The sequence below is a fragment of the Stegodyphus dumicola genome, chromosome 8, assembly GCF_044657685.1.
Source record: "Stegodyphus dumicola isolate Sdum_Otavi_A_Nest chromosome 8, ASM4465768v1".
NCBI classification, from domain to species: Eukaryota; Metazoa; Arthropoda; class Arachnida; order Araneae; family Eresidae; genus Stegodyphus; species Stegodyphus dumicola.
The window spans coordinates 178,726,376-178,742,875 of NC_140775.1; the positions used below are offsets into that span (position 1 = coordinate 178,726,376).

Sequence of the window (16,500 nt, forward strand, 5' to 3'; positions counted from 1 at the left end):
TCTACGGTAAGAACAGCTCCCGCCACGCTGTCTGGCGAGTGGCGGTCGCTATAGCAACAGGGCTAGTATATTTCAAATAGGGACGAACCAATGGTTGCTTTATTGTTATTTTGTTTTTGGCGACTGTTGGCTTAAGGGAAGTTTATCATTCGTCTTCTCGGCTTCATTCCAGCTGCACGCATCTTTTCTTAAGCCTTATATTATTATTAGCTATTTTTATTCTTGTTGTTATATCTTTTGTGCTAGCATTTGCTCAAATTCGCTTCTATTTAGCTTGATTTTCGTAGTGCTTTGTTAATAGCCAATTTTTTTAAAATGCCCTTCCAGTTTAAGAAAGGTCAACCTTTAAAGTCTCAGTCACGTCAAATCGTGTATAATGTCGCAGAATTTTGCGCTTCTGAAACTTCGGCGAACTCTTTAGTAGTTCCTCTTCCTTAAGTTTTGGTGTTGGTGTATTTAATTATGGCAAAGCTCACTAGGGCTATCTGCCTAAGGGAAGGGATGCCTTCGTGGAGGACTTTCTAAGGGAAACTGGCTCGTACACACGTTACACATGGGGAAAACCACGAAAACACCCATGCAGCCAGCCCATTCGCGGGATTCGAACCTCGGACCGAACTACCAGTGTTCAGCGACTTCCGCTCGGCCGCTGGTGGGCTACCTTAAGTTTTGAAGAGCGAAGTATCAACAATGGGTGAAAATAAACTTCTGAATACACTTGGAAAGAAATGTAAAAGCCCTGCTAATCATAAGTGTGAAATTGACAATTTTGACAAATGCGTTCGTTCTACGGCAGACAATACAAGACTTTTACATCAAAGAAAAGAAAGTGCCATCTGTGCGGAAATTACTGCCTGTCATGAGGCAAAAAATAGACTTCCCGTGGCAAAAAGACTCTTTGTGCAAAGTTTTGTGTTCAATGAATTTTCGTTGGAATGCGTAGAAAAAAAAAAAAAAAAAATCTTATCGAAAGACCTCACATTGTATTTTGGAGGAACAATTATTTACGAGAAATGAGAAAACTCAGAGCAAGTGAACGCCACATCGTTTACATCGATGAAACATGGATTGACAGCAATTTAACTTTTAAGAAATGTTGGCAACATGATACGGTTTTGGGCGCACAGCCAGTTTCCCTTAGCAAGCCTTCCATGAAGGCATCCCTCCTCTTAGGCATTTAACCCTGGAGGCTTTCCGTAATCATATAAACCAACCCAAACCACTGGTAATTAAGGAAAAAGCAGTTTTGATTTTAATTCACCTTCGCTTCCTTCCGCCATTAAATTAACTAGCTTTTGGTTTAGTTTAAAGGTATGGGAATAGAAGAAATGTTCGCAAAAAGTATTTATTGAGAGCATGGGTATGTAAAAAAACACTTTTACTTTCAAGATGATTCCATATACATTTAATGATGAAATTTTTAGTCAAGTATTAAAGCACAAGCAATAAATTAACAGAAAATTTTGAAATAAAAACATAGCAGAACGTCATTTAAAGACTGAAGAAATTGCTTTGAATGTTCAGGTAGATCAGCTAGAGGGGAGAACTATAAAAATTAAATTTATTTTATATTTATGAAGTGCGTCTATACTATATTACAGAGAATGGGGCAATCAAGTAGATTTCTAAGATGTCATCTATGATTTTGCAAGCAAACAAATAAACAAAAAAGAAGCAAAATAATAGCATGATTTTTTTAAATGTCAAAATTAAAATTTTTCTTCAAAAATAAACACGGATTTTTAAATTTATTTCCCTACAAGTTTATTTTTACTCATCGTACATCTAGAGGGATGGCAAATTCAGCGACTTGTACCTCACACGGCAAAATCAAAGACCGTTTCTTGACTGCAAAAGCTTTATTTACGCCATCGAATTTTCATTTTCGGAAATTGGATGTCGGGGTCGACGCAAAGGGTCAACAAGCATTTTACTTGAAACTAAAACAAAATGTGAATATCGCCAAATCATCTTTAAATGCGCCAAGGTGGCAAACTCAGAAGTAAGTCTTCAAGACAGCCCTACGAAAAATGGGTTAGGGCTCGTTTCTACGGCAACAGACAGCTGCAGACAAACTGGCGAGAGCTGTTCTTACCATAGACAGACAGTATAGGTGACAGTCCAAGGAGGTTAGAATAGAAGGAGGGAGGGTTCGCAGTTTCCTCCACTATCGGGGAATGAAACTCCACCCAACAAGCGGCGTCCATGTTTGTAACTTCAAAACATTGCATTACGGCAGTGAAACGTACGTGTTTTTAAGCTATTCCGTGCATGCATTTTCCAATAAAAATACGTAAAATTTATAATGAAATGCTTTATATTGTTAGTTTTTTGTTTTAAAGTTATAAAGATGATATCCGTAATTTACTACGTACAGAAAATCATTAAGAAATAGTTCGACATCTAAATGCATGTGCCTTGAAGCCTTTAAAAATGAATAATATAACAATATCATCAAATTCGAGATCTTCATCAAACCATACAGACAAACAGGTTGTCTACACACTATGTAGAATGTATGGAAAAAAAGCAGGCTATTGAAAAATTGTGCAAAATTCGGCCTTAAATTGATACTAATATTGTAAAAAAAAACTCTAAGTATTAGGAGTTAAGCGTGGATTCCGTGTTTTTCCAAACAGCAAAACATATTCTGTAAAACGAAAATAAAGCTAATAAAACGATGTATATACATTCAGTTCCCAAAAGCAATGTAAAACACCATGCCTATTTTGTGTGTGTTCTATTCTTGTTGCTTCGTAACTGTTCCCAATTTCTTTTTAATTGTTAATTTTCGCTTCGTCGTTTATGTCATTATCCATAACTGACAAAACCAAATTAGCAAGTGTTCGAACATTCAGCACATTGCAAAAATTCTAAGAATTATTAGGAAAGTAACAATTATCTTGTAATTACCAAGAACATATAATTAAATAACTGTGAAATTCAGTGCGCTTACAGTGGTGTGAAAATCTCCAAATGACAATTTTTTTTTATTCTTCCAGATAGCGATTGTAAGCTAGGTAATGTGAGCGACATTCCCACTTTCTACAAAGAAATGCAAAATGAATGGACTTACACCAATGAGACGAAACCGGAACGGAAAACCATGGGTCCTTCAGCGATGTTCAAAGTAGCACTAGATGTTTGGAATACAAACAGAAATGGGAAAATGGCAAGTATACATCTAAGGCTAAGAAATAGCATATTCTTTTGTAAATTGCATATTTTATTAATCTCTTATACTAGCGTTTCTCAATCTATGGTCCTCGAAGCCTTTCTCTGTAACCCTTCTGAATGAAAAAAAAAAAAAAAAAAAAGAAGAAGAAGAAGAAGAAGAAGGGAAAAAGCAAGAAAGAAAGAAAAGAAAATGAAAATCTGAAAGCTTTCAGATTTTACATTACGCCCCGGGGCCTATTTTTAACATTTTGTGTGTTACCTTTATTTATTAAATATCATGTTCTTCGCACTTAGACCATAAAATTCAGTTCGAGAGCAATATCGCAAAATAATTTTAAAATGAGCATATCTTTAGAATTTCCAATGCACAGTCTCGCACGCTGGAGATAAAAAAAATTTTTCTGTACAATGTTGCCATTGCTTGCTTTGAAATCCTTGAGTTTCAGAAGACAAACAACAAAAATCAGCGTTATATTTACAACATTTCCACAGGACTAGTTTCGATGGTTTTACCGAACCACCATCCTCAGCTGCAAAACCGCTGATTTTTGTCGTTTGTCTTCTGAATTAGTTTCATTTTGCGGTTTTGCAGCTGAGGATGGTGGTTCGGTAAAACCATCGAAACTAGTCCTGCGGAAATTTTGTAAATATAACGCTGATTTTTGTTGTTTGTCTTCTGAATTAGTATTTATTCGGCGTGTTATTGTGTCTTAATCCTTGAGTTTGTTAATGAAAAATTCGTTAAACGTGTTACAAAATATGAAATCGATAATAAAACAAATTCCGAATTCCAAATTTGGGCTTCCAGATGCCGATATTCGGAGGCAGATTATGTTATTCAAAATTAAATGGCTCTAGGTACCGTTGTTTTAGCACAATGCGAGAAACATGCATACATTTATGCAGATTCTTCATTATTTAATTTCTTTAAATATAATACAGGGCAGTAATATTTGGTGGCAACAATTTGAAAAGTGAAGCAACGCTTATTGAATCAACGGATAATGCCAAAACGAAATTATTAGTCCATTTGGGCAAATTGCCGTTTTGGATTTAAAAAAAAAAATAATAAAATAAAAAATAAATAATAAAAAAATAAATAAATAAATAAATAAATAAAAATAAAAAATAAGTAAATTTAAATAATAATAATAATAATAGTAAACAAATACATAAAATATAAAATAAAAATAAAAGTCCGAATGCTTTTAAATTTTATATTACGCCCCCAGGGACACTTTTTTAACTTTCTGTGTGTTTACCTTTATTTATCTATAATAATAAAAGCAAGTGTAATGTGTCTGTCTGTCTGTCTGTCTGTCTGACCGAGCTCTCCAGCCAAATCTATCGCACGCAGGGACCTGGAATTTTTTATACGGAAGCACAAAGGGGCTGGCCACCAGACCTCGAAGCCCGATTTTCGATTTTTGAATTAGAAAAATTTTAAAAAAATTATTTATAATTAATTAATCACGGTTTTTTTGACTCACTGATATTATTATTTGTTTTCAAATAACGTTCGATTGTAACAATTGATTTCTTTATTCTAGCGTTAGTTTGCTGTTTTGACGATACATTAAATCGATTAATTACAATTCATTTCTTTTTTGTAGCTTATTATTTATAATTAATTAATCACGGTTTTTTTGACTCACTGATATTATTATTTGTTTTCAAATAACGTTCGATTGTAACAATTGATTTCTTTATTCTAGCGTTAGTTTGCTGTTTTGACGATACATTAAATCGATTAATTACAATTCATTTCTTTTTTGTAGCTTGTGGGGGGGGGGAAGAGAGAGAGACAGTCTACATGTCCTACACTACTATTCCTGCGCTATTCACTTATCTGCATTTTCTAAATGCACGGGCAACGCCGGGCGGGTACAGCTAGTTAAATATAAAGTTCGCAATTAAACCATAAAATTCAGTTCAACAGCAGTATCACAAAAAAATTTCAAAAGAGCATATTTTTAGAATTTCCGGTACACAGTCTGGCATGACCGAGATAAAAACCTTTTTTTTTTTCGTACAGTGTTGCCATTGCTCCCTTTGAAATCGTTGACTTTGAAGTCTGTTAATACAAAATTTGCTAAAGTTTTATAAAATATGAAACAGATTATAAAATAAATTCCAAATTAGGTCTTCCAGATGCCCACATTCGGCTGGATTATTTCGTAATGCAAAATTCGATGGTTCTAGGTGCCGTTGTTTTATCACAATGCGAGAAACATTCATACTGTGCAGATTCTTCATTATTTAATTTCTTTAAATATAATGCAGGCCTCTAACATTTTGTGGCAACAATTTGAAAAGTCATATGCCGTTTATAGTAAATCGACAAAAAGTGCCAAAACGAAATTAATAGCCCTTCTGGGCTAATGCCCTTTCTGCTAATAAAAATAATAATAAACAAATAAATAAATAAAAATTCGATTGCTTTCAAATTGTAGCCCACAGGGACTCTTTTTAATGTTTTGTGTGTTGTGTCTATTTATTAAATATCATGTTCTTCGCACTTAAACCACATAAATTTCACTTAAACAGCAATATCACAAAATATTTAAAAACAGCATATCTTTAAAATTTCCGATAGACAGTCTCGCGCGTTGGAGAAAAAAATTGTTTTATTCCGTACACTGTTGCCACTGCTCGGTTGAATTCGTTGAGTTTATTAGGAAAAAATTCATTAAAGTTTTAGAAAACAGGAAATACCAAATTCGAAATTCAAAATTTCGGGCTTCCAGATGCCTAAGACGTCGCGCTTCGAGCGATATTCGCTACATAACTTGTTTCGACTGGATTCGACTCGACCGATGAGAGACCTGCATCCGTCGCCCTCGAAATCGGTAGAGTTTTGGTTAACATATACGCCAAACAGAAAGCTGTTACTTTGCCTAATTTTACGTTTTGCTTTGGCAAGATTCCTTTCTCTCTTGATAGAGGATGTTTCTTTCTAAATAGCCTATTAAAAATATTGCTTGTCTAATGACGAACCTGAGTACTGAAATGCATATATACACACTGCATAACAAAAAATGACAATTCTAAAAAAATTGGACCGATTGACCAAATTCAGCTTGCGTTTTTCATCTCTCGAAAGCGCGACTATTATATTATATATAAGATATATTAGCATATATTAGATTTATGTACAACATTGTGCTAAATTAGGTGTTTTGACCCAAAAATCGTACTTTTTCTGAAACGACATACCGATTTTTTATCCATATTTCGATTCTACGACTTAAAAATTATGCCTAAATATTAAATTTTGTAGAATTTGGTGAGAACCTTACCGAAAAATTTATCTTGGCGCACTTTTTTCAATTTGTGCCAAGCGTAATAGGCGAAATTCTTAATTTATGGCAACCTATTTTCTTTTCCCTTTCGTTGTTCACGGACGGGAAAAAAGGTGCCTCGTTCATTTTTAAAAATAATTTTAACAAAGTGTAAGCCACATTTGGCATTATTATCACTCATAACAAATGTGCCAAATTTCAAAATCGCCAGTATATAAATACACGCATATCTTCGGAAATTAACCTCTTAATATTTTCAGGTATGCCTAGAAATACATTTACTTTAAGATGATCGTAAACATTTTATAGTTTATAATTCAAAAAGGTTTTGAAGAAATTTATAAAAATTACTAAAAAATTCAAAATATAAAAATAAATCAGAAAATATCTTCGAATTTTATTTGGATTGAACCTAAATTTTGACTTGTGAAAGAGGGAATTAAGTTTAATAAAAATAGAGATATTAATAAATGTATACCAAATTCAATTAACAGTGAGGAGATAAAATTTTGAAAGCTACAGTGGACGGACAAAAATATGGAAACACCTTGTGAAATGCATGTTTGAAAAGAAAAATTGATTTTAATGAAATATGTAGGTGGCGCTAGCGTTTTTGACTACTGACGCCACCTATACAACTTCGTAAATGTGCTAACAGTTCAGTTGTTGTCCGCGTACTGTTATGTGAGGTTGTCATTGCATTATGTCAGAGTTAACAGACTTCGAACGTGGGCAAATTGTTGGAGCACGTATGGTAGGTGCTTCCGTAAGCAAGGTAGCCGAGGTGTTTAGTGTTTCAAGAGGTACTGTATCGAAGATTTATTCCGCATATTTGAAAAGCGGAAAAACATCATCTGCTAAATCACAGCGCGGACGATAGTGTGTCCTGAGTGATCATGACAGACGATCATTAAGGGCAATTGTGACGAAAAATAAGAAGACCACAGCTGCAAAAGTTACTGCTGAAATGAATGTTGTGTTACCGAACCCTGTGAATACCAAAACAATTAGAAGGGAGCTTCATAAGCAGGGAATTGCTGGCCGTGCTGCAATTGATAAGCCACTCATCAGTGATGCTAATGCCCGTAACAGGAAAAGGTGGTGTTTAAGTCATAAAGCCTGGACTATAGAGCAGTGGAAGCGAGTAATATGGTCTGACGAGTCTTCTTTCACATTGTTTCCCACTTCTGGCCGAGTTTACGTCTGGAGAACGCCATCTCAAGCCTATAATACAGACTGCTTGTTGCCAAGAGTGAAACATGGCGGGGGTTCTGTTATGGTTTGGGCAGCCATATCGTGATTCTCTGCTAGCCCCATGATAACTGTGTCAGGGCACATGACTGCCAAGACTTATGTGAACATTTTGGCCGATCAAGTTCATCCCATGGTACAAACTTTGTTCCCCGATGGTGATGGTGTCTTCTAAGACGACAAAGCCCCTGTTCACACAGCTCACATTGTCCAGGACTGGTTTTCTGAGCACGAGGATGAGTTGTCCCATCTCCCCTGGCCACCACAGTCACCAGACCTGAATATTATCGAACCTTTGTGGTCTACATTGGAACGGAAAGTGCGTTCTCGTTATCCACCGCCAACATCGTTATCTGAACTTGCCACCGTTTTGCAGGAAGAATGGTATAATATTCCTTGGCAAACATACAGGAACTGTATTTATCCATTTCGAGAAGACTGCAAGCTGTTTTGGATGCCAACGGGTTTCCTACACCATATTAAGCAAAGAAACATGTTTTTTAAAGTTGTTTCCATATTTTTGTCCAACCCCTGTATGTTTTTAAAAACTACTCATGCGATTTTTACAGAACTTGGCACTTTTGCATAATTTTAGTAGAATCAAAATGTAGAAAAAAAAAAAAAATCGGTGTGCCATTTCAGAAAAATCCGATTTTGCGGCAAAATACCTATGTTAGAACAATTGCTATATACAAATCTGATATATATCCTAAGTTGAGCTTTCAAAACATGAAAAAAAGGAAGTTATATTTCGTCAGTCGACTCAGTGAAGCTGGAGATAGAGAACTGTCCTCCCCTTTTTTTGTTCAAGGTCTACATGTGCACTAAATAAAAATTGAATTTTTTTATTTGTAGGATTATATAGTATTTCTGATTCTATTTAATTAATGGAATGAAATTATTTATGAAAGTATTCATACTTATTAAATACTCGCCCTATTATTTGGTATTATAAGAATTTTACCCTTTTTTAGGCTTATATGGGAAAATCTGTTACGGTTAGAGGCCTTAATGCTCAATACTGGAGACGTTGTGATACTCCTTCCACATACGTTGATTACTACTTTACTAGTAAGTGTATTTTTGTTCTTGTAGATTTCAATTAAACGTTTTAGCTATTTCATATATCACGCATTTTATAAATTGAGAGATCCCTTGTTACTTTCACTGATAAAACATAATCCCATTTTAACGCGATGAATTCTGCTTGAGCAGATCCTATGATTCCATTCAACAGCCATTAGCATTTAAAAGCTATAGGAACGTTTCTAAACTGGGATAGTAGATTCAGCCCATGCATGTATTGACTAGCAAGTAACGAGCTCCGCAAAAGGACTTATTCTCAAAGTGAATTTGAAACAACGAATGGAAATTTACACTTTTCGCTATCTAGAGATAAATTGAAAAAGAGCCATTTCTCAATCAAGAGAACAAATGCCGCCAGAGAAGTCTTGACATTCTCAGTACGAGGATAGTTAAAAATCATCTCGTACGGTTAATTTCAAGCCTTCATTTAGGTTTCTCAACTAAACAATTACCAGTGATTAAAAAAAATGTAGTTCCTTTGCTAGAACATTAAAAGAAAAGACTTTCAATGAAATGATAAAGGCATTATATCCTTCTGCGACTCTCAGAAGAAGACTTCATTCAAAAAGCAAATATTCTATACTTGGGGGAATATGGAAGAAACTGTTGTGAGCAGATGTCAGGAAGTCAACTAATCCCTAAAGAGCTATGTTATGAACAACTAGTGTAGAATCATCTTGTGTGTTTACGGAGCATAATTTGTAGACCCTAGTGAAAGACGAAGTAACGAATTCTCCCTGTGTCTTGAACGAACAAATGACTACAGACGAAGGTTTTAACAACCCTTTTATTTTAACTAAACGGAACAGAACATGCACTCACAAGTTAACCACTACTTGTGACTAACTTGAACACAAAATGGTATGTACAATCACAATGAATTAAATTTTAGCTAAATGACTGGCTGCTACTCAATCTTTAATCGGTTACACACAGTAAAGCCGAGTCTATAATATTGTTAAGTTTTTTTTCTTCGTTTACGTTACGTACGTACGGGGTTCGTGTGGATTTGGAGTGAATAAGGACAACAGCGCTTGATGAAGAATGAAAACACAATTTATTAACCAGTATTATTCAAGAAGCTCCAAAAGCACGTTTACATAGTCGTCGAAGAACTACCATAGACACGCTGTAACAATCAGCGACACAGCCTTCAGGCTATAACGGTTAAGACAGCTTCACGACGAAGCACCAGAGGACAGCTCCCGACTCTGCTCGGTCGTTCTCGGAATTCTACGTACTCTCGAAACTCTCCTCGCTACAACTTGCGATGCACTCGACGATACACAAGAGTACAGCTCTCGACTCAGCACAGTCTAAGACAAAACTCGACGATGTACAACTCGCGATACACTAGAAGACTCTCTCGATGCACTCGAAGACCAACTCGGCGCTAGACTTCGAGACACTCGCTCAGTAACTGACTCAACTCGCTAGACAAGGCACTAACTGACTGACTGACTCTCCGTAGACCTTAGACCTTCGCTTTTCTGACAGTCATACGACCCGTGAGGGCTTTTACCAATCCAATAATGTTTCCTTTCCAAACAGCGTTATTTAAAAATAAAAGCTCTGACTTATCAGGGATGCTTAGCGCTATAAGTGCGTCATAAAGCGCTTAAAAGTGCATCATATCTTGAGTTTTGGTGTTGTACTAAGCAGAAGTAAGTGAGCTCTTGAGTCGCCATCTATCGTCGATTCTGTAAGTTTGCTGGAAAATCAGATTTAGGCTTAACTTCAGTCATCTTTGCTGCCATCTGTTGGTGAGATCTGCAAATTAGGCATTCTACGTCTAAAAGATGAAATTGAAAAGTAAATTATGAAAAGTAAGTAATACCTTGAAAAGTCTTGGTGAGGTATTAGGATAGTACTGGAGGATTTCAGATCGTTTAGCTATGAAGGTTTAGTCTGTTTCTGCGAATTTTAGGATCATTTCTGCTGCTTTGAACGCAAGTATTAGTTTGTTCTGTGAATTCTGAGCTTCTTTGATTTTCTGTGCAATAGATGAAATATTCTGTAAGAGTTGGAAAGTTTGTGGATCTTTAAAAACTGAGAATATTTCCTAGAAGTCTTCTCTAGAAGTTGAATTAGGTTTCAATTTTTACTGTAGGATTAGTGAGTGGTAATATTTCTATGCTGATTTTGCTGATTCGGTAGTGTTGGAAAATTTTCTATCGAAGGCGAAACTTGTCTAGGTGAGGTTTTATCTCCTTTAATTTCTAGTTTGTTAAATCTTCTTTGGTAAATCTTACACTCTCTGTAAGAACTTACGTGGGATTCTGTACAAAAAATGCATTTAGGTTTCTGTTCTGGTTTAAGTTGACAACTATTTGATCTGTGGTTTTCTCCGTATTTAACACATCGTACTTTGTTCTAACAATTAGCCTGGGAATGTCCGAATTCTTGGCAGTTGAAGCACTGAACTGGTAGTTTAAGGGGTGTGTATTTTTCTATTATAACGTTAAAGCTGAAAATTCTGTTGACATTTTGCATTGCTTCCCCTTCCTTGGATCTTTTGAGTTCTATAAAAAATATTGGGAATTTTATCATTTTGCCTTCTATTTTCTTCGTAAACTGCTTTATTTTAATGATTGGAATTTGCGGTTTTCTAAATCTTGCTGAATTGCTTGCTCTGTGATAGTGCTCGGTATATTTTTCAGAATAACTTTTACTGTATTGCTAGAGTTTAGCTGATATATTTGAAAATTTAATCCTGATTTCTGAAGATTTCCTACTGTAGCCGTGAAATCGTGTTCCGTAAATGTTCTAAGATAAATTTTTCGAGCTTTCATGTCTGCTTCATAGTCTGCTGTGCATGTGTTGGCGAGAAATTTTTGTACTGACATCCAGTCTGCTTCTTGATCTGTGATAACTATTGGGGGAATTTTATCTGAGTTTTCTGGTTGTTCGTGTTTATTCCCTTGCACTGTGCTATTTTTGCTTTCTTTAAGGATCACAAATCTGTTTGTTTGAGGAATTTCTGAGGTTTCTAGGGTTTTAGTGTTTTTAGCAGTTTTCTTTGGAGATACCAATCATCATTTTTATTGGGCTCTGTTGCTGTTAATAGTACTGTGGTTTTAATGGCTGCATCTATTTGGCGTTCTAGTTTAAGGTGCTCAAGTAAAGTTGTTGTTCTTTCATCTTTGGTAATCTTTCCTTGTTCAGCTAAATCTATGGCTTCTGATGCACGCTCACCGATTTCCGTTTAATTTCTGTTAGGATTTCGATACTGGATTTTATCTTTGCTTGCTCAGCTTGGCCTGATATAAGATTAGGGAAACATTTTTTATATTTGTCCATGACGGATTTAAATTCTTGCCGCTTAGGGGAGGTAGTCTTTTCACGTTTTCTTGTAAATTAGACTGTAATTTAATTTCACTGTAATTTAGTTGTTTTATCGGTAGGGATTTTTTTAACAAAGTCATGAATAGTTGGTTTATGTCTGCGCTTCGAAGTTTGTCGTCACTATTTGCCCAAAGTCGATCCGGTGGAATTTTTTCCCTGCTGGCCATCGAGAAGAATAAAGATTTATGCTTACCGAAAATTCTGGAAGAGCTGATAAAAAACTGAACCTGTCTCCTTACCCGCAGGGTTTATATAGCTTTAAATCAGTGATGTTTTGGCTTGTGTTCATGAACATTCTGGGTTAAACCGATAAGAATTCGTTCCAGAAGGTTCTCCATCCGTCCATGGCATATCGCTAATTCTGTCGGCAATTGAGCGATTTCTCGCCAAATGTGGCAACCCTTGTAATTTTATTACCTTTCCCTTGTAATTTTATGGCAGCCCTAAACCTACTTTACGGGGAAACTATCCCACCGCGCCTGGACATTTCATAACAATATCAATATAAAAATCTAAATGTCTAGCATCAAATATTCAACTACTGAGCTACTTTCAAACAAACAGCATAAACTCGGAAGTAACTCTCCTACCGCGAACTCCTAAATTCTGCTACTTAAATATTATTTCCGAACTCGTTTAGATTTGCATATACGTCTGTCATGCACATACTCCGTAAGAGGATCCTATTGACCAAGCTTAGCGGAAGAACAGTTAAGCCAACGACTTATAGCTGAAAGGAGAGAGGAGAAAATCTGGCAACGAGAAGAAGCGTGCTTGATGCGAGAAGAACGGCATGCTCGTGTGAAAAAAACACTTTTTCTGAAAGGAGAGGTAAAAATATCTGGCAACGGGAAGAAGAAACGTGCTTGATGCGAGAAGGACGGCATGCTCGTGAGAAAAATTTGAAAATTGGTTTGGCTGTATTCCGAGAGTAGAATTAGTCTTGCTTGTCTCTTTTTTTTTTTTTTTTTTTTGTGTGTTTGTTTGTTTGTTAAGAACTGAGAGATGCAATGTATTACTTGTGCGTTTGATGTAAAATGTGAATAAAAGCAATACTTTGTGAAAAGTTAATGTGTATTTACAAATTTAAAAATATAGCTCATGTTATTCTTAAACCTGCATAAGTGTCCCAGTTTATTTCCTCAAATAGAGTTGACTAATAACATTCATAAGTGGATGGAAGCGAACCGACAAAGATGAATTAATCAAAGGATTCGATTTATGACAACGTCATTTAAATTTGCATTCTGTCAGGAATTTGAAATCATAAGAGAAAGGAAAGTTTCTTAAAATAAAAATAATTGACTAAAACAAAGTAAGGTCTTTAGGATAAAACAACCTGTCGATGAAAACAGATCTATACTAGCTATCAAAGAAGACTTTTCCCCCTTCATGATGGTTGCAATTTAACTCATTTTATTTCATTAAATATGCTAAATTTAAATATTTTAAACTTCTTACTTCTAATTGTGTATCAGAAAAGAGAGGCATATTGTTTCCGAATCTTAACAAGCTCTCATTTTTTTATTTAGCCCCAGATGTAGAAAATGCTTATGGTCTGGATTTTCTGAAGGTAATTCCTTTAAGAGTTTACTTTGGTGGAACAAGAGAAGGTGTGGATAAAGGATTGTCAGAAGAACAGTTTGAAATCATCAGTTTTCAGCCATTCATTTCTCCGGATATTCAGCCATTTGTGGTAATTTTTTATTCAAACTTTATCAGTAGCAGTCCTGAGTTATTTTGAAAATTAATCTTGTTAAATTAGTGATGTTACAGATTTAAAAAAAATTAAATGTTTCAGATTTTTAACAGTCTCCCAAAAAGGTTTGTTAAGGTTTTCTATGCTCTCGTTGAGCTCGCAGGCTACCAGTTTACTGCTACGCTCACTCTTACTAACCTCCCTTTTGTTGTTTTTTTAGCTTTATTGACTAGCACCTTTTTTTTTTCCCACATACACATACACAGTTCAACAGCGAAACTGCAAAAATTTTAAAAGCGGCGTAGCAGTATACATTTAGAATTGAAGGACTTGCAGCAAGGAGGGCCCAGCTCCACATTGGTATATTCTCTGTTCATGGGTCTTTTATGTTAAAAAAATATCCATATTTGTATTGGAGTAAAAAAGCCATTGGAGTAGCGGTAAAATATCATTTTTACTAGCACTTTGAATGAGGACAAACGAGAAATGAGAGCATAAGTTAAAAGATGAATTTTTGAATTTTTTTCCCCGAAAATTTAAAAATATGGAGCTGGACCCTTTAATTGCCGATACAGTATTAAGTTGTTTGGTATACAGTTTTCTGTTTCTTTCTTTCTTTCTTTCTTTTTTTTTTTTTTTTTTTTTTTTTTTTCAGTCTTTTCTCAGTTCATCATATCAACGTTCAGTTTTCTTACTCAGATAGCTTTACAAAAATCATTTTTTGTCCTTTTATTATTAATGTTTTGTGCGCTTAGTTCATTTATTAAATATCAGGTTCTTGGCGCTGATGCCACATAAAATCCACTTCAACATCAAAATTACAAAATATTTAAAAACAGCATATGTTTAGAATTTCTGATAGACAGTCTCGCACGCTGCAGATAAAACTGTTTTATTCCGTACACTGCTCGCTGTGAAATCGTTGAGTTTCTCAATCAAAAAGTCTGCAAAATATGAATGCTAAAGATTATATTACATCAAAATTTTACAAAATATGAAATAGATAATAAAACCAATTCGAAATTCAAAATTCGGTCGTAGAGGACTACGTTACTCAAAATTGGATGGAATACCGTTGTTTTTTCCCATTGCGAGAAGCATGCATACATTCATGTATATTCTTCATTATTTAATATCTTTAAATATAATACAGGGCGATAATATTTGATGGTAACAATCTGAAAAGTGACACAACGGCATTTAAGTATTTCGACCTAAAATGCCGTTTCGAGTCTAATATCACATTCGGGACTAACGTCTCTTTTGGGCCAATAAATCAGTTATGTACTGTCTGGTGGCCATCTTTCTAAGACGAGCATATATGAATATCATCAATAATTATATCAGTGGTTAAGATAGCCGTTCCCTAACCCACCAAGATCATGTATTATATGAGCTAACACAATGTTTAATTTTGTATCAAACTGAAATACTTTACATACTTAAAAAAGGAATTACATTTTCACTGATATACTGGTGTTTTTCACTATAACTGGAGGATCGGACATGATGGTTCTGTTAACTGTACACCGCAGTCATTTTATATCACCCCTTCTCACTTTTTCCACAAATAAATTCTATGCTACACACAAAAAAAGATATTCATAATTTTAAAACACTTCAGTCTGCGTTATCGTAAAATAATCTTCTTAGTTTTTGTACCAAAGTAACTAGAAATTGTCCAAATTTTAACGGTTGGTTATCTTGACGTTCTCAGACACTTTGATGATGCCACCGGCCTAACTTTCCATGAAAGTCGTGACCGTGCGGGAAAAAAAAAAAAAAAAAAAAAAAAAAAAAAAAAAGCACTAGGCTTGTTGTGTTACTCACATTTGTTCAATGTTATTGTTAGCGAACTTATCGGGCACAGCCACCTGCTGCAAAATGATCACGTGCTGCCATTGCTAGATTCCAGACATGGTCTAACTTAGTGAAAGAAAACAAAATACCGCTTAGATATCTGCAGGGTTACCAAGAGAGAACGTAATGAAATTTGGTTAGGTTAAGTTAATCGATTTAAAATAAAATAAATTGAAAGTACATGGAAAGGGATTGCTTCGTGAAGGACTTTCTAAGGGAAACTGGCTCGTACCTACGTTATTCCCTGGAAGGGAAAAACGACGAGATCTTGCTTTTATCTAAACAAAAAATAACTTAATATTCATGCTAGTAAAGGCATTAACTTTAAGGTTCCTCATAAGACAGTTAAAATTAAATGTTGCATTAATTAATTAAATGTAGGATAACTGTAAAACCTTCACGTTATGACAAGTTTCTTTTTGTATAATTTGTACATTGTTGTTTAGGCTTCTTGGTTAAGTACATTGTACTTTGATTTATGTTCCACTCACTGTACATCAATAGGTGGGAGGAGATGTGACGAGTAACTCGTAGCTTGTGTAAACGCATTTTTTCCCCTTAAAGTTATTTTGGTACTTTTCCGTTTTGCCGGCACAAGCGATAAAGTCGCCAATAATGGTACAACCGATGCCAAACGGAATATTCTCGCTGGTAACCTTTTACGCCTCATTCAGATAGTTCAGTTTTATGTCTAAGGCCATTTTCGGCAATTAAATCAATTAGGATGCAATCACAGCGCTTACCCGAAGCCGAAAATATAGAAAAGGTAAAGTCAAGGGT

The 16,500-nt window shown here is 35.2% G+C and overlaps 1 protein-coding gene across 1 annotated transcript in view; it reads left to right on the top strand.

The window, feature by feature from the left end:
* Positions 1-16,500, top strand: part of LOC118200718 (uncharacterized) — a 127,757-nt gene that overhangs the window by 33,480 nt on the left and 77,777 nt on the right. The window contains exons 5-7 of the mRNA XM_085822802.1: positions 3,003-3,172; positions 8,705-8,801; positions 13,694-13,857. Coding sequence (XP_085678928.1) covers positions 3,003-3,172; positions 8,705-8,801; positions 13,694-13,857 — 431 coding nt within the window. The remainder of the gene's footprint in view (positions 1-3,002; positions 3,173-8,704; positions 8,802-13,693; positions 13,858-16,500) is intronic.